The 26,007-nt window shown below is 38.6% G+C and overlaps 1 protein-coding gene across 1 annotated transcript; it reads right to left on the reverse strand.

The window, feature by feature from the left end:
* Window positions 1-3,696: 3,696 nt before the first annotated feature.
* Window positions 3,697-16,918, reverse strand: LOC116812193 (putative zinc finger protein 735). The gene is made up of 4 exons (XM_032757936.2): window positions 16,906-16,918; window positions 11,058-11,184; window positions 10,158-10,253; window positions 3,697-4,673 (listed from the first exon to the last, which is right to left on the reverse strand). The coding sequence occupies exons 1-4, from the start codon at window positions 16,906-16,908 to the stop codon at window positions 3,697-3,699; spliced, it is 1,203 nt and encodes a 400-aa protein (XP_032613827.1). The 5' UTR covers window positions 16,909-16,918.
* Between the last annotated feature and the right edge of the window lie 9,089 nt (window positions 16,919-26,007).

The following is a 26,007-nucleotide window of genomic DNA, read 5'->3' on the forward strand; positions in this document are numbered from 1 at the left end:
TCACACCCTTTATATATTTCAAAACCAAACATGCTTTCTCAAGAGTCCCCTAAAGTCTTAACTTATTTTAGCATTAACCCAAAAGTCTAACTCCAAAGTCTCATCTGAGACAAGGCAAGTCCCTGCTACCTATGAGCCTATAAATCAAAAGCAAAGTAGAAACTTCCAAGATACAATGTGGGTACAGGCCTTGGATAAATTCTCCCATTTCAAATGGGAGAAAATGGCCAAAACCAAAGAGCTACAGGCCTCATGCAAGTTTGAATTCCAACAGGGCAGTCATTAAATCTTAAAGCTCTGAGATGATCTCATTTGACTCCATGTCTCACATGTGGGGCATGCTGATGCAAGGGGTAGGCCTCATGGCCTTGGGCAGCTCCTTCATGGACTGGAATTGAGTGCCTGTGGCTTCTCCAGGTGCACAGTGCAAGCTCATGGTGGATCTGTCATTCTGGGGTCTGGAGTATAGTGGCCTTCTCACAACTCCAGTTGGCAGTTTCAGGGGGGACTCTGCGTGAGGGCTCCAACCCCACATTTCCCTTCTGCATTGCCCTATTACAGGTTCTCCATGAGGGCTCTGCCCGTGTAGCAGACTTCTGCCTGAACATCCAGGAATTTTTATCCACCCTCTGAAATCTAGGCAGAGGTTCCCAGAGCTCAACTCTTGTCTTATGTGCTCTCGCATGCCCAACACCACATGGAAGCCACCAAGGCTTGAAGATTGTACTTTCTGAAGAAACAACCCAAGCTGTACCTTGACCCTTTTTAGCCACAGCTGGATCTGGAGCAGGTGGGATGCAGGACACCAAGTCCCAAGGCTTCATAGAGTAATGGAGCCCTGGACCTCAAACATGAAACCATTGTTTCCTCCTAGGCCTCCTGGCCTATGATGGAAGGACCTACCTCAGATCTTTGACATGACCTGAAGACATTTTCCGCATTGTCTTGGCTATCAACATTCAGCTTCTCTTTACTTTTGCAAATTTCTGCAGTGCCTTGAATTTCTTTCCAAAAAATGGGGTTTTATATTCTACCTCATGATCGGGCTGCCAACTTTCCAAACTTTTATGTTCTGCTTCCACTTTAAACATAAGTTTCTCATCACCATCTGAGACCACCTCAGCCTGGACTTTATCATCTATATTACTATTAGCATTTCGGTCAAAAGCATTCAACACGTCTCTAAGAAGTTCCAAACTTTCCCACATTTTTCTATCTTTTTCTGAGCTCTCTAAACTGTTTCAACCTCTGCCTATTACCCATTTCCAAAGTCACTTCCACATTTTCAATTATCTTTATAGTGCCCCAAACTCCCAGTATTAATTTTCTGTTATTAGTCTGTTTTCACACCACTATAAAGATACTACCAGAGAACGGGTAATTTATACAGAAAGGAGGTTTAATTTACTCACAATTCTGCATGGCTGGGGAGGTCTCAGGAAACCTGCAATTACAGTGGAAAGTAAAGGAGAAGCAAGTACTTTCTTCACTAGGCAGCAGGAGGGAGAGAGAGCAGAAAAAAACCACCACTTATACAACCATTAGATCTTTTGAGAACTCACTTACAATCATGAGAACAGCATGGGGGAAAATTACCCTCATGTTCCAATCACCTCCCAGCAAGTCCCTCCCTTAACATGTGGGGATTACAATTTGAGATAAGACTTGGGTGGGATATGATTTTACAGTAATGAATTCAATACAAGGCACAGAATATAGATTTATTTTTTTGAGGATCTCTGAGGTTTCCAGGTTTTTTGTTAATTATCCACCTTATTAAAATGATCTTTTTTGTTTCAATATTGTTCTTCTGTTCTGAAAATGCATACAAACTCACAAACATACTCACTTGCTACATAACTTTCTTATACATAAGGTATATCTTTTTTTTTTTAAACAGTGTCCTGCTCTGTCATCCAGGCTGGAGGGCAGTGATGGCATCTTGGCTTACCACAACCTCTGCCTCCCAGGATCAAGTGATTCTCCTGCCTCAGCCTCCCTAGTAGCTGGAAATACAGGCATGCATCACCACATCCAGCTAATTTTTTGTATTTTTAGTGAAGATGGGGTTTCACCATGTTGATCAGGCTGGTCTTGAACTTCTGACCTCAAATTATTTGCCCCTCTCGGCCTCCCAAAGTGCTGAGATTACAGGCATGAGCCACTGTGTCTGGCTGATATATCTTTAGAGAAATATGTTTGTATATGTAACTCTATGTAAATAAAAACTAAAAGTCTGTTTTTGTTTGTCAGCAGAGAGGCCACATGTACAAAAATACATATAAAACAAGTTTTTAAAAATATTTAATCAAGACTCAGAAATGTATGGATATTAATTATAATCATGTAATTTTTATGATCATAAAATGACCCTGTGGTTAATAATTGCACCTATTGAAGTAACTAGAACTGTATAATGGGATTGTTTGTAATACAAAGGATAAATACATGCTTGCAGTGAGGAATACCTCATTTACTCTGCTGTGATAATTAAATAATATATGCCTGCGTTAAAATGTCTCATATATGCTGTAAGTGTGTATGTTGGGAACAAGTCCCCCAAAATCTGGTCATAAACTGGCCCCAAAACTGGCCATAAACAAAATTTCTGCAGCACTGTGACATGTTCATGATGGCCATAAAGCCCACGCTCGAAGGTTGTGGGTTTACCAGAATGAGGGCAAGGAACACCCGGCCTGCCCAGCACAGAAAACCGCTTAAAGGTGTTCTTAAACCACCAACAATAGCATGAGCAATCTGTGCCTTAAGGACATACTCCTGCTGCAGATAACTAGCCCAACCTATTCCTTTAATTTGGCCCATCGCTTTGTTTCCCATAAGGGATACTTTTAGTTAATTTAATATCTATAGAAACAATGCTAACAACTGGCTTGCTCTTAATAAATATGTGGGTAAATCTCTGTTCGAGGCTCTCAGCTCTGAAGGCTGTGAGACCCCTGATTTCCCACTTCACACTTCTATATTTATGTGTGTGTGTCTTTAATTCCTCTGGCACTGTTGGGTTAGGGTCTCCCCAACCAAGCTGGTTTCAGCATGTGTATGCACACTATCTACCCACAAAATTTTTTTAAAAATCTAAATAGGGTGAAAAAGAATACAAATTTGATTTATGAGAACAAAATTCTTCAACTTATTTTCAGTTAAGACCACTGGCAGGCCAGGTGTGGTGACCTCTGCCTGTAACCCCAGCACTTTGGGATGCTGAGGTGGGTGGATCACCTGAGGTCTGGAGTTCTAGACCAGCCTGGCCAACATGGTGAAACCCCATCTCTACTAAAAATACAAAAATTAGCCAGGCATAGTGGCACGTGCCTGTAGTCCCTGCTACTTGGCAGGCTGAGGCAGAAGAATCACTTGGACCCAGGAGGTGGAGGTTGCAGTGAGCTGAGATCATGCCACTGCACTCCAGCCTAGATGACAAAGTGAGACTCCATCTCAAAAAAAAAACTGTTTTTAAATAAATTCTCTTAGGCTTATTATGGTTTGAGGGTTGGTTAAAGGCTTTGTTACATTTTTTTACATTTATAAGATTTTTGTCCAATATGAATTCTCTTATGTACAATTAAGGTGTGGAACTAGATAAAGGCTTTTCCACATTCTCTACACTTGTAGTGCTTTCTTTCCAGTATAAATTATTGTATGTATTATAAGGCCTGAGGGCTGGACTTTGCCACATTATTCACATTTGTAGGGTTTCTCTCCAGTATGAATTAGCTTATGTTTAGCAAGACTTGAATGCCACTTAAAAGCTTTGTCACATTTTTCACATTTGTACGGTTTCTCTCCAGTATGAATTCTCTTATGTGCCTTAACAGTTGAGGAGCAGTTAAAGGCTTTGCCACATTCTTCACATGTGTAGGGTTTCTCTCCAGTATGAATTATCTTATGTGTCTTAAGGGTCGAGGAGCAGTTAAAGGCTTTGCCACATTCTTCACATGTGTAGGGCTTCTCTCCAGTATGAATTCTCTTGTGGTAAGTGAGGGCTGAGGATACGCTAAAGGCTTTGCCACATTCTTCACATTTGTAGGGTCTCTCTCCAGTATGAATTCTTTTGTGGTTAGTAAGTGTTGAGGAGCGCCTAAAGGCTTGGCCACATTCTTCACATGTGTAGGGTTTCTCTCCAGTATGAATTCTCTTATGTCTAGTAAGGTTTGAGGGCCACCTAAAGCCTTTGCCACATTCCTCACATCTGTAGGGTTTCTCTCCAGTAAGAATTCTTTTAAGTGTAGTACCATTTGAGGAGTGGTTAAAGGATTTGCCACATTCTTCACATTTGTAGGACTTCTCTGTAGTATGAATTATCTGATGTTGATTTAGGTGTGAAAACATGCAAAATGATTTGCCATATTTTTTACATTGCAAATGTTTCTTTCCAGTATATCTTGTATTATGTCTATTGGAATTTGAAAATTTACCAAAGACTTTGACACATTTATGAGTCTGAAATATTTTGTTTTGGGTATTTGACAAACATTGGTTAACTTCATTACAACCTCCTTTGTGCACCTCATACTCATCCACTCTTTTACAACACTTTTTTAATTGTAAATTCTCACGTCCACATTTTCCATGTGTTCTTGTTATTACTTTTTGGAGTGAATCTTTTATGCCCTGCTCTGGCTGAAGGTCTTGGTTGAAATGAGAACACGTAACTGAAAGACATAAAAATCACAAGTTACTGCACTTACTAGACTCAGATAAATATACTGTACAAATCAAATTTATAAAATTATTCAAGGTACATTAGCAAAATGGCATATCAAAATACCACAGGCCATAATTCCTTCATAGATGTATAAATGTAACAAAATCATAGTTATCAAAATACCTTTGTTGGAAATTTACAAGTAAAGTAAGTGTGTGCACCATGTGAGCACAATGTCAAGAACCATATATAGAGAAAAGAAAAGTCTGCTACATTTGCCCAACACAGCCCTTCCTCATCCCCAGTAGAAGAACATTGTGCCTTTAATGACAGCTTTAAGTCTTCCGAGATCAAAAGTGAATGTTACAACAGCAGAAAGACTGCACTATCATGGACAGGAAATAGATGTAGAAAGTAGTTACTGACCAGTAAGGGGAAATATGAAGAAGTCTTAACTGAAAAATAAATACAAAATTGCAGACAAGATACATCCTGAGAACATGTTTGCAAGACTCCCAGAATGTCTACCCAAGACAAGTGGTTTCAGGCTATGCCAAGAAAGAGCTGCATTATAAAGATTGTGAAAGGTAGTTTTATGTTAATGTCTAAATCTCAACCAAGATTACAATGTATACAAAATATTTGGGCAACATGGTCCAATCAGAAAAATCAAAATTTTCAAAAAGCAACTACAAAAATAAAGATGTATATATTAATTTTTAAAATTTAAGATAATCCATATTTTGCTCAATGAGAAAAATGGAAAACCAGACATCAGATAAATGAGAATGTCAACAAAAGGCTTGGAATAATAAAAATAAACAATTGTGGAAGTAAAAAAAGAATAAGTGAAATAATTTTAAAGTATGAAAAAAGTAATGTAAAAAATGAAGAAGCTAAACAAACTAGGATATACACAAAAAGATCCATAACACATATTTAAGCAAGCTTCAAAAGTCACAAACCAGAAGATAATCTTGGGAGCTGCAAGATAAAAGTGAGGTATTATTTATAAGCCTAGTCCTCCGAGACAACCAGTGAATTTGTCAACAGAAATCTTGCAGGTCAGAAAAGAACTGTGTTAAATGGTCAAAGGCTGAAAAAGAATCTTCACTGTGAAAATAATGTAATCAGCAAAAATGTACTACAAAATAAAGATCTTCCAGAATAAACAAATGCTGGAAAAGCATATAAGCACTGCATGTGCCCTAAATAAAATGCTGAAAAGAGGTCTTTCAACTTAAAATAATATAATGAAAAACAAGTATATGAAAATACATAACTTTCTGAAAAACATATGCATATACAAAAAAATAAAATTCTGTGGCATTATTGTGATGGTACAGAAAACATTTTTAGTTATTCTTTAAAATTTGAAAGATATAAGCATAAAAATAATCATAAAACATAAAAAGATACAATTAGCAAGATCAATAAGAAGTACAGTGTAGATATAATGAGGACAAATTTTTCTATGCAACTGAAGTCATTTTTTTTACCAGTTTAAAATATACTATTGTAACATTAAGAGGTTTTATAAAATCTCCAATGTAGCACAAAGAAAAAATCTTTATAGACAAACAAAAGCAAATGATTCAATTACTAGCATGAGACAAAGATTGATATTACATAATGGTAAAATGAGTCCATTTACTAGGAATCTATAACTGTTATGTCTATCTATATGTATAAGCATATATAACATCAGGGCTTCAAAATATATAAAGCAAATATTGACAAAAATGAAGCAAGAAATAAAATAGCAACATAAAATTATAAACATTAAGATCTCACTTTCAAAAATAAATAAAAAGTTTAAATAAAAAATCAATTAAAAAACAAAACCTGAAGAACATTATATTGTGTATTAATTCATTTTGCATTGTTATAGAAAATAACCTCAGACTGGGTAATTTACAATGAAAAAGATTTCTTTGGTTCACAGTTCAGTAGACTGTACAAGAAGTATATGCCAGCATCTGCTTCTGGTGAGGATATAAGGAAGCTTGCAATTATAGTGGAAGGCAAAAAAGAACCAACATGTCACATGGTGAAAGATGATGTGAGTGTGAGTTGGAGGAACCAGGTTCCTTTAAGCAACCAGCTCTCATGTGAATTAATAGCGTGAGAACTCTATGATTGTGCCAAGTCATTCATGAGGGATTTGTCTCCATGATGCAAACAGCTCTCATTAGGTCCCACATCCAACATTGGAGATTACATTTCAACATGAGATTTTGAGGGCACCTACACCATATCACAAACCAAATAGGCTAAACAGACATGTACAGAACTCTCCAGTCAAAAGCAAGTGGATACACAATATTCTTATTTGTACTTGGTGCATTCTGTTAGAACACATAAGTCTTAGTAAATTTAAAAAGATCAGCCAGGTGCAGTGGCTCACAGGTGTAATCCCAGCACTTTGGGAGGCCAAGGTGGTAGGATCACTCAGGGCAAGAAGTTTGATACCAGCCTTGGGAACATAGTGAGACCCTGTCTCTACAAATAATTAAAAATTAGCTGGGCATGGTGGGGTAGGTCTGGTGCAAGCCACTCAGGAGGCCAAGGTGGAAGGATTACTTGAGTCCAAGAGGTTGAGGCTGTGATGAGCCAAGATTGTGCTACTGCACTATCTGGGCAACAGAGTAAGAAACCTGTGTCAAAAAAAAAAGTTTAAGAAGAGCAAAATCATACAGTGTATATTTTCTAACCAAAGCTCAATAAAACTAAAAAGAAAATAAGTAAAACTGGCAAATCAAAAATATATGGAAATAAACACACTAGTCAGTGTATTCTTGCACAGGGTCAAATAATTTAATTTAACCTAATTTAATATTTTTGCTCAAGGCTCAACATATTTAAGTGACAATTTAATTTGTTAAGATGTCAATATATCCCACAGTGGTGAACAAATTTAATATAATCTCTATCAAAATTCCAAAAGTATATTTATTGCTGAAATATTGTTTAATCTTTTTTTTTTCTTTGAGATGGAGTCTCACTGTTGCTCAGGCTGGAGTGCAGTGGTGTGATCTTGGCTCACTGCAAGCTCCACCTCCTGGGTTCATGCCATTCTCCTGCCTCAGCCTCCCAAGTAGCTGGGACTATAGGTGTCCGCCACTACACCTGGCTAATTTTTTATATTTTTTAGTAGAGATGGGTTTTCACCATGTTAGCCAGGATGGTCTTGATCTCTTGACCTCGTGATCCACCCGCCTCGGCCTCCCAAAGTGCTGGGATTACAGGCAGGAGCCACCACGCCTGACCTAAAAGTTTAAAATTTTTTTATGAACTATATCTAGAGAAACACACATGAAAAACAGAGGCATTATGGTTCATAATTTCAAAACATAATAAAAAGCAACAATAACAATAACTATGTGGTATTCACACAAAGACAAATAAAGACATGATAGAACAAAATAAGGAGCCCACAAATGAACTCTTCTGTGTGTAATCAAATAATCTGCCACAAGGTTGCCATGAGCAGACAATGGAGAAAATATAATCCCTTCAACAGATAATGTTGAAAACTGGACATCTACATTGAAAAAATGAAGTCAGATGCTTTAATTGCATCATATACAAAAAATATTTTAAACAAAATACTTAGACTAAAAAAAACTAATGAAACTCTTAGAAAAAAATATAGTGGAAAGACATGACATTGGTCTTGGCACCATTTTCTTAGATACGCCATCAAATGCATGAGCAACAAAGAGAAGAACAGAAAAATTTAAGTAGGCTAAACTTCAAAATTTCTGCAATAAAATAAAACATTTAATAGAGTGACAGTGTCACCCAAGAAATAGATGACAGTATTTGAAAATCACATGTGATAAGGCTTAATATTGAAAATATATAAACAACTCCTAGAAGTACACAACAATAATTGAATTACTTGATTTAGAAATGCACAAATGAATCGGGTGTGGTGGCTCACTCATGTAATCCCAGAACTTTGGGAGGCTGAGGTGGGCAGATCACCTGAGGTCAGTAATTCGAGACCAGTCTGACCAACATGACAAAACCCATCTCTACTAAAAATACAAAATTAGCTGGGCATGGTGGCACATCCCTGATCCCAACTACTCAGGAGACTGAGGCAGGAGAATCATTTGAATCTGGGAGGCAGAGGTTGCTGTGAGCCAAAATCGCCCCATTGCACTCCAGCTTAGGCAACAAGAGCAAAACTCTGTTTAAAAAAAAAAAAAGAAAAGAATAAAGAAATGGGCAGATGATTAAACTACATTTTAGGCTGGGCGCGGTGGCTCACGCTTGTAATCCCAGCACTTTGGGAGGCCGAGGCGGGAGGATCATGAGGTCAGGAGATCGAGACCACAGTGAAACCCCGTCTCTACTAAAAATACAAAAAAAATTAGCCGGGCATAGTGGCGGGCGCCTGTAGTCCCAGCTACTCTGAGAGGCTGAGGCAGGAGAATGGCGTGAACCCAGGAGGCGGAGCTTGCAGTGAGCCGAGATTGTGCCACTGCACTCCAGCCTGGGCGACAGAGCGAGACTCTGTCTCAAAAAAAATAAAAATAAAAATAAAAATAAATTTTAATAAAAAGATATACAAATGGGAAGAAGTATTTGAAAGGTTGCACAAAATTAATAATTTATAGAAAAATGCAAAATAAAATCACAATACAAAACAAAATTACCTTATGTCAATTACGATGGCCAGTATAATTTTTTTAAAAATACCAACTATGATGATGATGTAAAGAAATCGAAACCTATGTAAGTTGTTGATGAGAAAAAAGATGCAGCCATCATAAAAAATATCACGAATGTTCTTCAAATAAATAAAAATGAAATTATTATATAATACAGCAATACCACTTATGAATATATATCTAAAATATGCAACACAGTAAAATGAAGACATGAGGTACCCTGCTTGCATATCCCCCTACAGCAAGTATCATAACCCACCCTCTAAATAAATAAATAAATACATATATAAAAATTAAAAAATGAAAAAATTGTAAAAAACTTTAAACTATATTTCAAGGCTATATTAACAAAAACAGAATGGCATGTACAGAAAAATGGACAACCACCAATGAAACAGAAATTACTATTCTCATACATTTTAGACATGATGCAAAAAAAATTTTTTTAAATGGTTTAACATAGAGTTTCTCAAAAATATGCAGATATTAGTGTGTCCCCAAAAGCAATGGCAAAGTAGTCAGTTTGTGCAGTCCCTGATAAGCCATAAAGAAAACTTTGGCTCACACTGTGAACTTGAAGAAAGATTATTGAAGTGAAAGTAGAATCCTTAGAGAATTTAACAGCATGGAGCAGAAGGTGTCCCAATGTGAGAGCAAAAAAAAAAAAAAAAAAAAAAAAAAAAAAACCAAGCTTCTCAGAAACTCTTTCCATCAAAGCACAGCTCTGCAGACCACATTTTAAAGACTGGCTACCTCCTCGACTTGTGGGCATCTCATCTGTGTCATCTGCTTCATTCGCTCTCACCTACCTGGGTGTTTGGATACCATCTCATTTCTCTTTATATTCTGGGGCTCTTTATTTTGCTCCAGACAGGTGATCAAGTCTGACTTAGAGACAGTAATACCTGTTTTATTAAGAAAAAAAAGTAACATAAATCTTATTTATTTATTTATTTATTTATTTATTTTTTGAGATGGAGTCAAACTCTGTTGCTCAGACTGGAGTACAGTGGCACGATCTCGGCTCACTGCAACCTCCATTTCCCAGGTGCAAGCGATTCTTCTGCCTCAGCCTCCCGAGTAGCTGGGACTACAGGCACGTATCACCACGCCCGGCTAATTTTTGTATTTTTAGTAGAGATGGAGTTTCACCATATTGGCCAGGCTGGTCTCGAACTCCTGACTTTGTGATCTGCGTGCCTCGGCCTCCCAAGGTGCTGGGATTACAGGTGTGAGCCACTGTACCCGGTCATATAAATCTTGCTGAATTCTTTAATTACCAAACTAGTATTATGCTCAGTAAAGAGGATATAATAGAAAATTCTAGAAAATTAATATTGATTCATAACAGAACTTTCTAAATATTTAGAAAATATTTTAAATTTGTAAGTCCTTAATTTCACTACTCAGTACTACTAAATCAAAAATTGGTGGCAACTGAATTCTAAGGCGTGGGCAACGCTATTTTATGCCACGACATTTTTGGAATTGCCACTAAACCAGAGCAAAAGGTACATAAGCTCAGGAAAGGGAAAAGTTCAGGTCAAGATAAAACATCTTGAAGAATTTGTTCTACACCAATGAATCCCCAAGATTTTCTTTAAATCAGAGGGCTAAAATTCATTCATGCAATGCAGAAATTACCAAAATCATCTTAGAAAAGAGAGAAAGGCAATGTATTAGGAATTGTGTATTGAAGTTTTCCTCACCTAGGGAGACCAGGTTTCTGTAGTTCTCTAACATCACCTCTCTATATAAATTCTGCTGAGCACGATCCAGGCATTGCCATTCCTCTAGAGAGAATTCTATAGCTATGTCTCTGAATGTCAATAGTTCCTGAAAGAAAAAAAAAACTCATGAACACACCATATGGCCGTAAGCAGAGATTTTTAGTTGACTCAAGTTAAAAAAGAGAGCAAAAAGAAGTGGTTCTCACTTATAAGAGTGACTAAAATTATTCACTAAGATAATTTTTAACATGGAAGTATTCTCTAATTCTGAGAAAAGAGGAGAGCATAAGATCCACAACACTACAGTAGCTTTGATAATTTTCTGGATGACAAATTATAAAATTAAGGGCATCAACATGGATATGTCCTTTTTTCTTTTCTTTCCTTTTTTTTTTTTTTTTTTTTTTTTTTTAAGTCTCACACTGTTGCCCAGGCTGGAGTGCAGTGGCATGATTTGGCTCAGTGCAACCTCTGCCTCTTGGGTTCCATTGATTCTTCTGCCTCAGTCTCCCAAGTAGCTGGGAATACAGTCGTGGGCCACCATGCCTGGCTAATTTTTGTATTTTTAGTAGAGACGGGGTTTCTCCATGTTGGCCAGGCAGGTCTTGAACTCCTGACCTCACATGATCCACTCACCTCGGCCTCCCAAAGTGCTGGGATTGCAGGCGTGAGCCACCTCACCCGGTCAGAGTTGGAAGGTACCTCTTAAGTCTAAATATGTGCAATAAACTAAATATTTTGTTGTGAGATTTTCTTTCAGGAGATTTGGGATAAAGTCTGAATTTCTGAATTTTTAGCAAGTTCACCAATGTTTCTAGCCTAGTAAGAATATTTTGTCAAACATCCAGTAAGTGGCAGAGTCTGGGTTTTCCCCAGTTTCTCTCACCTGTAAATAAAGATAAGAGCCTTCATTTTTAAAAGACAAATATATGCAAAAGTCATCTAAAAAGAAAGGACAGCATCCAGATTAAATGTGATGGTTTATGCACTTCAGCTAGTAAATCTCCTAAGTGTACTTAATAATTAAGAGAATAATAATTAACTCTATAGTGGAAAAAATGTCATAGAGATCTTGAACCAAGTGAATAAAATTGTTATCAACTTTATTAGGACACATTTGTATTATGTGCTGATGCACACAGGACACAACATCACTGCTGTGATATTTCTCTCCTCTCAGAAAAATAAATTGTAACTAACTTTAAATATATATATATATATATTTTTTTTTTTTTTTTTTGAGACGGAGTCTTGCTCTGTTGCCCAGGCTAGAGTGCAGTGGTGTAATCTCAGGTCACTGCAACCTCCACCTCCTGCGGTCAAGCAGTTCTCCTGCCTCAACCTCCCAAGTAGCTGGGATTACAGGTGCATGGCACCACGCTTGGCTAATTTTTGTATTTTTTTAGTAGAGACAGGGTTTCACCAGGTTGGCCAGTCTGGCCTCGAACTCCTGACCTCATGTGATCTGCCTGCCTCGGCCTCCCAAAGTGCTGAGATTACAAGCCTGAGCCACCGTGCCTGGCCTGAATTTAATTATAAAGAAACATCAGTTTTATGCAAAGTTGAAGGTGCAGGTAACTTCCCTGTCGTGTAATTTTTAATAGTAATTTTAAGTAGTCTTTGTTTAGCACCCTGGAGAGCAAGTATCTCCTAATAGTTTTTTCAGAACTTTCTGGGTAATAAATGCCATTCTGTTTAAATGAACATTTTCTAAACCCTGTTCTGCATGGAACTACTAGAGCACACAGATGAAACCTCAACAAGCATGTTTCACTTTTCACTAATATCCAAAGACAACTGTGTTTCCCCAATAGAAATCTTGAGTATCCACACCTTCTCATGTTCAACAGCTACAACGGGAACATTTTAAATATTGCAGGTTATAAATTCGTGGTGAGAATTCTGCATGGCATACAAGAATCCAAGATGAAGAGAATGTATAGAACGCTACAGCATATAGAAAAAAACATTTTTTTCAGAACCCCTTCACTATCATACAAATCACAAAAAATAATTGAAACAAACTCATTAGGGATCAACAGCACAAGTAGAGATGTAAAAATTTGCAAGTTCCGAACACATGGCTTTCCAAAAAGCAGAGTGGACACTGTGCTTGATCTGAGACATGCTCACCTGAGAAAAAGAGATTTTTTTCTTTTCCTCCTCTTTCTCTGAAATGTATTTTCAGATAAGATTCTCTGGACATATCAAACCTGCATCTTGAGACTATGCCTTTAAAGCACAACCTATTCACCTGCTACCACCACACACATCCATGGCAGAAAGACCGAGACTTGCAGAAAACATTCACCCATTTTTGTTGTGTATAAATGAAAAGATTTAAGAGCAATGAGAAAACAGCGAGCTTCCCCATAACCACTAAAATATGTTTCTTTTTCCCTGCCCTCCTCTGTCAGACACCAGCAATCTTCTTTACAGTAATGGGAGCATGAACCACACTGACTTCTTCCTACCAGACTGAAACAGGGTACGCAGTGCAGCCTTCCTTTGATGCAAAGGTTGAACCAAACTCTCCTGAGTATCTTGAACCCCTCAAGTTTATAAATCACTTGGTAATCTTGGCCCTGCTTTATGCAAAGTGATTCTGCAGGATCCAAAAGGGTCCAGGAATGGGCTTTTTCAACAAGTCCCCTGTAAATGCTGATTGTGCTTTCCCAGACACGTTATTAGCATCAGCGAGAGAAAGCAGGCACAGCAAAGAGTCCCTTACACCCACCACATTTGTCACAAAACAAATACATCCGGTACAAATAAAGACAACCAATCTCCACCCTGAAATATTATATTTTTTGTTGGTTTTTTTAAGTTTACAGGGACAACAGAAGGCAGCAATATCTGAGTAGGTCTGCACCTGGGAAACCTGTACACGTGTACTCATAAAATGTTTGTTAAGCAGCTATTATGTGCTCTGGAGCATGTCACAGAACACTGTGCTGGGAATAACACATAATGTGATTTAATTTTCATGGCACCCTGGGAGCTGGTACAAAGTGTTGAATAATTTTCAGCATTTAGATTAATAGCACAGAATTTTTATTTCTTCTTATGTTTCTCTATCATTAATTTTAAAAAGAAAATATATAGAATAATAATTCAATACAAAAAACATACAAAATGATGCAATTACATAAAAATTGAATAATCAGCTTCCAAATGGCTATTTTGTAAATAATGAAATTAAGGCAGAAATAAAATTTTTGAAACTAATTAGAGATTAAATACAACCTACCAGAATCTCAGGGTTACAGCTAAGGCAGTGTTAAGGACAAAATGTATATCACTAAACATCCACATCAAAAAGTTAGAAATATCTCAATTTAAAAATCTAATGTTACAGTTAAAAGAATTTCAAAAAAGCAAACCAACTTCAATGCTCGCAAAAGTCAAGAAATAACCAAAACCAGAACTGAAATGAAGAAGGTTGAGACCTAAATAACTATAAAAAGTTCAACGGGCCGTGCACTGTGGCTCACTCCTGGAATCCCAGCCCTTTCAGAGGCCAAGGCAGGCAAATCACGAGGTCAGGAGTTTGAGACCAGCCTGGCTAACATGGTGAAACCCCATCTCTACTAAAAATACAGTAATTAGCTGGGCATGGTGGCACATGCCTGTAATCCCAGAAGAATCACTTGAAAATAGAAGGCGAAGGTTGCAGTGAGCCAAGATCACCCCACTGCACTCCAGCCTGGGCGAAAAAGTGAAACTCTGTCTCAAAAAAAAAAAAGTTCAACAAAACCAGAAGCTGATTCTGTGTAAAAATAATAAGATAGATAAAACACTAGACTAATGAAGAAAAAAGAAATAATTCAAATAAAAACAATTAGACTAAAAAGTAAAAAAAAAAAAACAAAAACCAAGCAGATGCTTGTGAGGTTGTGGAGAAATGGAATGCTTATACACTGCTGGTGAGGGTATAAATTTGTTTAATCATTGAGAAAAAGAGTTTGGCATTTTTTCAAAAACCCGAAAACACAATTACCATTCCCAGTCCTACAATTGGGAATATACCCAATTAATGTAAGTTATTCTACCATGAAGACACATGCACGCGTATGTTTATTACGGAATGATTCACAATAGCAAAAACCAGAAATAATCCTGTATGTCTTCAGTGGTAGACTGGATAAAGAAAACGTGGTACGTAAACACCATGAAATATGATGCAGCTATAAGAAAGAACATCATGTCCTTTGCGGCAACGTCAATGGAGCTGGAGACTGTTATTTTTAGAAAACTAGTGCAGGAACAGAAAATCAAAAACTGTATCAACATACAGTTGTAAGCAGGAGCGAAATAATGAGAACACACGGACGCAAATAAGAGAACAATAAACACAGAGGCTCAGTTCAGGGTGGAGGGTCGGAAGATGAAGAAAATCAGAAAACAAATCTGTTGAGTACTATGCTTACTACGTGAGTGATAATATAATCTGTACACAAAAACTTCATGATATGATTTTACCTATATAACAAACTTGCACATGTACTCCTGAACCTAAAATAAAAGGTAAAAGAAAAAATATTCGACTGGGCGCGGTGGCTCATGCCTGTAACCCAAACCCGTTGGGAGGCTAAGGCAGGCAGAACACCTGAGGCCAAAAGTTCGAGACCAACCTGGCCAACATGGCGAAATCCCATCTCTACTAAAAATACAAAAGTTAGTTGGGCCTGGTGGCCTGCATCTGTAATTCCAGCTACTAGGGAGGCTGAGGCAGGACAATCATTTGAACCCAGGAGGCAGAGGTTTTATTGGAAATTATTATCTTGAAGAAATTATTATCTTGGAAATTATTATCTTGGAAATTATTATCTTGAAGAAAATATTAAGGCCTAGGCAACCACAATCTGCCAATGAATCTCTGATGACGCAACCAATAAATTTTCACCTGGATCTTACAAATAAAAAAACTAAATAACTGTACTAAACCAATTATTGAATTTGGTTTGCTTCATCATGCAACTTATAACAGACTTTTCTTCAAGTCTCTCCCATGGATCACAACCCACAAGCCATAGCTGGGCGCTCTGTGATCCTTTTCTTTTTTTTCCTTTTTTTTTTTTTTGAAGTGGACTCTGGCTCTGTCGCCCAGGCTGGAGTACAATGGCGCGATCTCGGCTCACTGCAACCTCTGCCTCCCGGGTTCAAGTGATTCTCCTGTCTCAGACTACCAAGTTGCTGGGACTACAGGCACGTGCCACCACACGCAGCTAATTTTTGTATTTTTAGTAGAGATGGGGTTTCACCATGTTGGTCAGGCTGGTCTCAAACTCCTGACCTCGTGATCCACCTGCCTCCGCCTCCCAAAGTGCTGGGATTACAGGCGTGAGCCACCGCGCCTGGCCCGCTCTATGATTCTTGAATCACACTTTGATTAAATTCTCTAATATTTTTACAGTGACTCCCATACATCTCTAAAAGGAAAAATGAGGAACTAGGGAGCTCAGGGACCACAGCTCTTTCCACTTTTGAATCCTGCACCCTGAGTCTGGATTCTCCCCTGATGACTTTCCCATCCCTGCACAATCTGGGTGAGATGAGGCGCTGGGAGTGCAGAGCTGCCCAGAGAGGGCTCCAGCCCAGGGCAAAGCCACTGTAAAGGGAAAAGGCAGAACTCCCAGTGTCCCAGCCGCTGGCCCAGGCACCATCTTACGGCTCGAGGGGACTAAAAGCCGAACTGGGGCAAGGAGGATTTGGGTCCTCAGACTCCGGAGCTGACTGCAAGGAAGTTTGGGCCCTGCTACAGCCACTTGCAGCCGGTTCCAACCAACCCCCACCCCTCTCTCACGATGCCAGACCCAGCACTCACCATTTCTCGGCTTCAGCCATAAATTTGCAGATACCTGCAGGACCCAAGGCCACAGAGGCTTGACCTCTAGGAGCAGAGGACGGAGAGCAGTGGAGAGAAGAACCGGAGCTCTGGACGCAGAGAAACACAAAAGGACCGATAAAATTACAGAGACGTCTTCTTCGCTCCAGCTGCATGCCTGATTATACAGTTTCTAATATATGGCCCCTGATTGGATAAGGTTTCAGGACCCACCCTTCACGCCCTGAGTGACGGAATATTTGATCAGACGCAAAAATAACAGCCTAAGCTGCAGCCTTTATAGGCAGGGCTTCTTCCCTGATCTGAGCCAGGCCAACACCAGAGGATATTTGCATTTAACCTTGTGTATAACGTCATATGCATTTATAAATGATATATAATATAGTTATTCACAAATTGAAATAATATAATGACAATTATTTTAAAATTTCGGATTGTATGACCTTCCTTGGTGCGGATCCTTTGCAGTGATATCGTTTGACTCTATGGCTCCACCCAAATCTAATCTCAAATTGTAATTCCCGCCGGTGCGCTGTGGCTCACACCTGTAATCCCAGCACTTTGGGAGGCTGAGATAGGCAGATCACGAGTTCCGGAGTTCCAGACCGGCCTGGCCAATATGGTGAAACCCTGTCTGTACTAAAAATACAAAAATTAGCCAGGAATGGCAGCACACGCCTGTAGTCCCAGCTACTCAGTAGCCTGAGGCAGGAGAATCGCTTGAACCCAGGAGGTGGAGGTTGCAGTGAGCCGAGATGATACCATTGCACTCCAGCCTGGGCCACAGAGAGAGACTCCATCTCAAAGAAAAAAAAAATTGTAATTCCCACGTGTCAGGGCAGAGACCGGGTGGGAGGTGATTGGATTATTAGGGGGGGATTATCCTCATGCTGTTCTTGTGATAGTAAGGGAGCTCTCAAGATACCTGATGGTTTAAAAAATGTGGCACGTCCCGCCTCCCACCTTCCCGGTTCTCTCCTTTTCCACCATGTGAGATGTGCCTTGCTTTCCCTTCACCTTCTGTCATGGTCATGATTGTAATTTTCCTGAGGATTTTTCAGCCATGAAGGACTATGATTCAATTAAACCACTTAAAAAAATTACGCAGTGTGATTTCACCATTTTGGCCAGGCTGGTCTCAAACTCCTGACCTCAGCTGATCCACCCACCTCAGCCTCCCAAAGTGGCATGAGCCACTGAACCCGGCCTTGTTTTTGGATTAATCTGCCTTGCACTTTTTGCTAATGGCTTTGGCTGACAGAATTAGGCAAGTACAGGATCATGGAACATGGGGAGCTTTTTCCTCCCTAAAGTGGGAAACTTGAGAGCAGATAGGACTGCTGAAAAAGATTCTTTCACAACCAACGAGCAATCACCTAAAATTTTGATTCACTGCAATGCATGGATCTTTCTCTGGCTTTCCTGAGCTCCTCACCTTTCCTGCTCCACCATAGGCAATGCTTTTCTCTCTCTGTCTTTCTCTCTCTCTCTCTTTCTTATCTTTTCTGTTACTCTGGGCCACCATCTTGCCCAGAGATCACATGTTGAAACTTCTGGTCAGATGTCCCTGAAACAGGCTGGGCATGGTGGCTCATGCCTGTAATACCAGCACTTTGGGAGGCCCAGGCAGGAGGATCACCTGAGGTCAGGAGTTCAAGAACAGCCATGCCAACATGGCAAAACCTCGTCTCTACTAAAAATACAAAAATTAGCCAGGGTGGTGGTGGGTGCCTGTAGTTTCAGCCTCTCAGGAGGCTGAGGCAGGGAGAATTGCTTGAACCTGGGAGGCAAAGGATGCAGTGAGCCGAGATCGTGCCACTGCACTCCAGCCTGAGAGACAGGAGAGACTCCATCTCAAAAAAACAAACAAAAAAACCAAAGAAACAAAAAAGAAGTCCCTGAAACAAACAACAACAAAATGGTTGAAGTTTCCCTCTTGTTTTATGTTCTTGGGAGCTTGACCTTGTAGCCATATGGCAATATGTTCTCTTGGTTTCTACCACCCAGCATACAGAAGTTTTAAAATTTATGTTATAGTTAACCCTAAAAATGATCTTGAGCAGTTAAAAACCTTTGCAAGCTCGAAATTGGTTGCTGGAGGCTTCTTCTGGGAGACTCCAGTGGAGACTGCTCAGTGCTGTAGCTCAGCAGCTGGGCTTTGCTGTCTCACAGTGGCAGCCCGAGTTCAGGGTTCAATTTCTGGCTTAGGAAATGAGTCCTTTCTGATTTGATATCTGTGTGAACATTTGTGGCTTCTCTTCCCCTCCACGAACCATTTTGGATTTTCCTTTCTCTGAGCTATCTTTGAAGATTCTAGATTTTGTAAAAAGTGCTTGCCACCTTTTTGAAAATACCTTGTACACTTGTGGTTAGGTTAATAACCTTAGTTAAAGCTTATTGGTTTCAGGAGGTGGAGGTTGCAGTGAGCTGAGTTTGGCCACAGCACTCCAGCCTGGGTGACAGAGGGAGACTGCGTCTCAAAAAACGAAACGAAACAAAACAGAACAAAAAACAAAAACAAAAAAGCTTATTGGTTTTGCCTGGGAGGTTATGTTAGTAAAGTTCAAAAGTCAGAAACATTGGCAGTTTGGCATGGCTAAAGTCAAGTAATAAGAGAATTAAATAATTTTTTTTTTTAAAAAAGAGCATCATGGTTAAAAGTTGGCTTAATTATTATTATTTATGTATTTATTTTTGAGACAGAGTCTTGCTCTGTTACTCAGGCTGGAGTGTAGTGGTGCAATCTTGGCTCACTGCAACCTCCATCTCCTGGAATCAAGTGATTCTCCCGCCTCAGCCTCCTGAGTAGCAGGGATTACAGACACCCACCACCATACCCGGCTAATTTTTGTATTTTTAGTAGAGACGGGGTTTCACCATGTTGGCCAGGCTGGTCTTAAATTCTTGACCTCAAGTGATCCGCCCGCCTCGGCCCCTCAAAGTGCTGGGATTACAGGCATGAGCCACCGTGCCTGGCCCAAAAGTTGGCTTAATGAATTGCAGATATTCAAGCTCTAACAGCATGGAAGTCCTTGGAAAAAAAAGAGGAGGTGCCACAATAGGCATTTTGGGAAAAACGTCTGTTTTCTTGCTGAAACCCCAGGAACTGGAAGTGGATAGATCCCTCTCTAAGTCCAAGGCTCTGTTCCATTTTGCACTGCATTATCTGATGGTTTCTACTTCCCAGGATATCAGAAATTACTTCACATTATGAGAGAATTTAGATATGTAATAACTGGGTAGGAAATGTACATTTAGGGATGGCGAATGGCAGCTATGGGGGGATACTCGGCTTTTCGCACATTTGAATCAGTGAAGTGTGCTCTTGGCCACCTAGAAGATATGGAAATGTTCCTTCCCAGCACTGAGAGGTAAGATGCCAGTGGGAGATGATGGGCTGATAGCTAGCCTCTTCTTGGGATCCAGGTTCTAGTATAAAAATAGTAGTCTTAATTTTGGAGGATCTGTTTTGCCTTCCAGCTGTGCCTACTTATTAGGCTGTAGAAACTGCTTGGTTTTTGCTTTCCTGGCCCTGTTTCTCCTAGGGATCCACCCTGAAGCCAGGGTGGTAATCCAATTAAGAAACTGACAAATGAAAAATCTTACAGGTACTTGATCTTCTTGCACTAGAAGAAGACAAGACCAGCCTGGCCAACATGGTGAAACCCCGTCCCTACTAAAAATACAAAACACATATAAATCTATGTATTTATATGTGTTGTGGGTGCAATATGAAAGAGCTTTGATTAATTGGTTTAAAAATAATAAGAGCTTAAATCAAATATTTTATTAGAAAAATAAAAACCATGGTGTATTTTAGTTTACATAACTTTAGCAATCATTGGGAAATAAAAACAGTTTTACATCCTGGGTATGTAAAAAAAGTAAAATGTGTTTTTGGTAAAACATTACAAGATATCGTGGGAATGTGGATTATTTTGGCCTAAATGAAAGGGTTAACAGGATTGTTTTAAGTTAGGTAAAATAGTGCTGAAAGTTTAATCAAGTTGTGAAAAGTTTGTAAAAAATTAAATCTTGTGAAAGAAATTCTGTGTGTTAACATATTGGCTAAAGTTAAAGGGGTATTCAGTTTTTTATAAATTGAACACTGGAATAAAAGTACAACTGGTTTTCCTTAGAGCACTAACCTGCTCTTTCACAGAAATTGTAAAGTGTTATAAAAGGATTATAGGAATCTTACCTTATGGTCAAACTGATTAAGAATGGATAGATTTGCCTATAAGGTTTTATTAAGAATGAGGTTTGACATCAACTAATGCAAGGGTGAGATTTAGCTTTTTCCCATGAACAAGATTTTATGTAATATTTTACAAATGAAACATTTTTGTCTGCCCTTTTGAATAAACTGGAGCAAAAGGAAAGGAAAAAAAAAGGTTGTTTGGAAAGTGAAGTCTTCCCTCTATTAATGAGTAAAGGTTTTTTTCCTTTTTAAAATTTTTGAGTTATCATTTTGGTTAATGAGTGATTTATGATAATCTGGAATTTGCTATTTGACAAATTTTATAAAATCAAATTATAAATTATTTATTTTTGTTACCCAAATTATTTTAGATATTAGGTCCCCTAAAATACAAAAATGACATTTGGCTTATTTGGTATAAAAATCATACAGGAAGAATTGTGAGGAAGTACTGTCAGGCTGGGTACAGTGGCTGATACCTGTAATCCCAGCACTTTGGGAGGCCAAGAAGGATGGATCGCCTGAGGTTAGGAGTTAGAGACCAGCCTGGCCAACATGGTGAAACCCTGTCTCTACTAAAAATACAAAAAAGAAAAAAAATTGCCAGGTGTGGTGGCTGGCACCTGTAATCCCAGCTACTCAGGAGGCTGAGGCAGGAGAATCACTTGAACCCAGGAGGCACAGGTTGCAGCGAGCCAAGATTGCAGCATTGCACTCCAGTCTAGGCAACAAGAGTGAAACACTACCTCAAAAAAAAAAAAAGAAAGAAAGAAACCATTGTCAAATATGAAATGGTGTTTGGCTTTCCTTGGGTTGTATTTGTATAAATATGTTATTGGTATGTGTTTCAAAAAATGGAAAACTCCTATAATTCTGATATGACTTATGTATGTTATTAATAGTAATAATTGTTATGTAAAATTGTTGTATGCAACAGAAGTAACCAAAATCTCCCTGTCAATTGTGGCTTTAATAGTGGCTGTCCTAAGACTTCTTTGTCATCGATAGACAATTGTTGTCTTGTTTTAATCCTCTTTGAAAGGTGATTTATAATCAGCTATAGGACGTGGACAGGTGCTCTTAAATGCAGGTTTCTGATAAATTTGGAAATTTTGGCATTAGAATAAAGAAAAAACTTTCAGGACTTTCATGGAGAGCAGAAATGTCCATGAATATCAAGCAGAACAGGACATAACTGCATGGAGTAAACTAACATAAGATTGAAGTAATCTTTTTTTTTTACTTTGCTTAAAATATTACTGATTCTTTGTTTTGTTTTTCAGAGTCCAGGAAACTTTTATTTTGAGCTGTTTATAGCTTTTAGCAATTGAGTAAAATATACTTCTGTAAACAAAATTTGGAGCACATTTGTTTATCTCTACCTGTTTTCTCCAGAATTTGGAAACTATTGTGAGTATTCTTAACTTATGGCAATATAATTTGCATAAGTGCAAAAGAATGTTTTCTTCTGTAACAGGACACGATTGGAGAAATTATTTATTTTGCCAAGACTTTGACTAGAATGGCTTGCTTTCCTTTAAGGAATCAAACTTGACTTGTAGAGCCAATAAAGGTCCCTTGGGAAAACTGGCTTTATACCTTGTCTACACAGTCCCTGTACAGGGTTCCTAACCTGTGGTAAGTAAATAATATCACTTCCTGACAGGCTCATGAGCCCTAAGTTATCCTATGATCTCAAAAGAGAAATTTATGCAACTCATATTTGAGAGTATAGACTCATGGCTGGGTTCAGCTTTAAAAAGTCTTATCTGAGATTCATTTCATGGAACAAGGTTTCATCAAATCCAATTTTTAAAACCTATGTAAAAATAATTATTCTTGCTGCACTTTATACAAATAATCAGGCCAAGTATAATAAAGCAACTTGGTCGTACCATGATTTGTCTTTAGTAAAATGGGAGACTGGAGAGAGAAAAAAATTATGCTTTAAGAACTATGGTACATCTGTTATTAAATTCTAGATTTATCTGTTGTTTTTGAAATTTTTTTTAAAGAAGTCGAATCTTTGAATAAACCAATAACAAGTTCTAAAATTGAGGCAGTAATAAATAGCCTATTAACCAAAAAACGCCCAGAACAACATGTTTTCACAGCCAAATTCTGCCAGAGGTACAAAGAGGAGCTGGTACCATTTCTTCTGAAGCTATTCCAAACAATTGAAAAAGAGGGACTCCTCCTAACTCATTTAATGAGGCCTTCACCATCCTGATACCAAAACCTAACTCTGGTGGCACTGGTGGTAGTACAGCATGAGAGGGGGTATGCATGGGGTTTGTCTATGGGCCAGGGGTTAGAGAATTCCCTGGGCAGCACACTGCCTGGCTCCATTCTCTTCATCTTAGATTTATTGGGAGGGTTTGATACACAGAGAAAGTGGAGACTCATCTCAATAAAGGGTGTGAATAGGGGACTGAAATCAAGAACCAATCTTTGGAGGAGGGCTGCTTGTATCTATCTAACTCTGAGAATAAATGCTTTCTTTTTTGTTTCTGAGATAGTTTTGCTCTTCATGTCCAGACTGGAGTGCAATGCTGCAATCTCAGCTTGCTCACTGCAACCTCCGTCTCTTGGGTTCAAGAAATTCTCCTGCCTCAGCCGCCTGAGTAGCTGAGGTTACAGGTGCCTGCCATCACAACTGGCTAATTTTTTTGTATTTTTAGTAGAGACAGGGTTTCACTATGTTGTCCACGCTGATCTCTTACTCCTGACCTCAGGTGATCCACCCTCCTCAGCCTCCCATAGTGCTGGGATTTCTGGTGTGAGCCACTGTGCCCGGCCTGACAATGCTTTCTGACAATTCTTTCTGTATGATTTTTATACCAAATAAGCCAAATGTCATTTTTGTCCTTTAAGAGATCTAATGTCTAAAAGATATTTAGGTAAGAAAAATACATAATTTATAATTTGATTTTTAAAAGTTTGTCAAATATCAAATCCCATATTATCATAAGTCACTCATTAACTGAAATGATAACTCAAAAATTTTAAGGCCGGGCATAGTGGCTCAACACCTGCAATCCCAGCACTTTGGGAGGCCAAGGCGGGTGGATCACAAGGTCAGGAGTTCAAGACCACCCTGGCCAAGATGGTGAAAACCTGTCTCTACTAAAAATACAAAATTAGCTGGACGTGGTGGCATGTGCCTGTAATCCCAGCTACTCAGGAGGCTGAGGCAGAGAATTGCTTAAACCCAGGAGGTGGAGGTTGCAGTAAGCCAAGATTGCACCACTGCACTCCAGCCTGGGTGACAGAGTAGGACTCCATTTTAAAAAAAAAAAATTTAAACAGGCAAAAACCTTTACTCATTAATAGAGGGAAGACTTCACTTTCCAAATAATCTTTTTTTTCTTTTCGTTTTGCTCCAGTTTATTCAAAAGAGCAGACAAAAATCTTTCATTTTTTAAATATCACATGAAAATCTTGTTCATGGTTTGTTAAATCTCACCCTTGCATTAGTGCACTATTGATGTCAAACCTAATTCTTAATAAAATCTTATAGGCAAATCTATCTAGTCTTAATCACTTTGATCATAAGGTAAGATTCCTATAATCCTTTGATAACACTTTACAATTTTTGTGAAAAAGCAGATTAGTGCTCTTGGAAGGAGCACTAAAAGGAAACCAGCTGTTCTTTTATTCCAGTGTTCAATTTATAAAAAAAAAACTGAATACCCCTTTAACTTTAGCCAATATGTTAACACAAAGAATTTCTTTTACAAGATTTAATTTTTTACAAACCTTTCACAACTTGGTTAAACCTTCAGCTCTATAATTGAGGCCAAAAGTAATCCACATTCCCATTACTTCTTGTAATCATTTACCAAAAACACATTTTACTTTTTTTACATACCTAGCATGTAAAACTGTTTTTATTTCCCAAAGATTACTAAAGTCATATAAACTAAAACATGACTTTAGTAAAATACACCATGGTTTCTATTTTTCTGATAAAATACTTGCTTTAAGCTCTTATTATTTTTAAACCAATTATTCAAAGCTCTTTCATATTGCACACACAACACATATAAACATACAGATGGAAGAAGAAGATCAAGTACCTTTAAGATTTTTCCTTTGTCAGTTTTTTAATTGCATTACCACCCTGGCTTTAGGGTGGATGCCTCAGAGAAACAGGGCCAGGAAAGCAAAAAACAAGCAGTTTCTACAGCCTAGTAAGTAGGCACAGCTGGAAGGCAAAACACATCCCTCCAAATTAAGACTCCTATTTTTATACTAGAACCTGGATCCCAAAAAGAGAAAATTAACCCATCTCCCATTGGCATCTACTTATCTCTCAGTAGGGGGAGGGGACATTTTCATGTCTTCTAGGTGGCCAAGAGCACACTTCTCTGATTCAAATTTGCAAAAAGCCGAGTATCCCCCTGTAGCTGCCATTAGCCATCACTCAATGTATATTTCCTACCTAGTTATTACATATCTAAGTTCTCTCATAATGTGAAGTAATTTCTGATACTCCAGAAAGTCAAAACCATCAGACAATGCAATGCAAAATGCAACAGAGCCTTAGACTTTGACAGGGATCTATCCACTTCCAATTCCTGGGGTTTCATGAGGAAAACAGACATTTTTCCCAAAATGCCTATTGTGGCACCTCCTGTTTTTTCCGAGGAGTTCCAGCTGTTAGAGCTTGAATATCTGCAATTAATTAAGCAAACTTTTGGGCCAGGCATGGTGGTTCACGCCTGTAATTCCAGCACTTTGGGAGGCCGAGGCAGGCAGATCACTTGAGGTCAGGAGTTCAAGATCAGCCTGGCCAACATGGTGAAAACCCATCTCTACGAAAAATACAAAAATTAGTGGGGTGTGGTCATGGGTTCCTGTAATCCCAGCTACTCCGG

This window comes from Hylobates moloch, unplaced genomic scaffold, assembly GCF_009828535.3.
Source record: "Hylobates moloch isolate HMO894 unplaced genomic scaffold, HMol_V3 SCAFFOLD_1, whole genome shotgun sequence".
In the NCBI taxonomy this organism is placed as follows: domain Eukaryota; kingdom Metazoa; phylum Chordata; class Mammalia; order Primates; family Hylobatidae; genus Hylobates; species Hylobates moloch.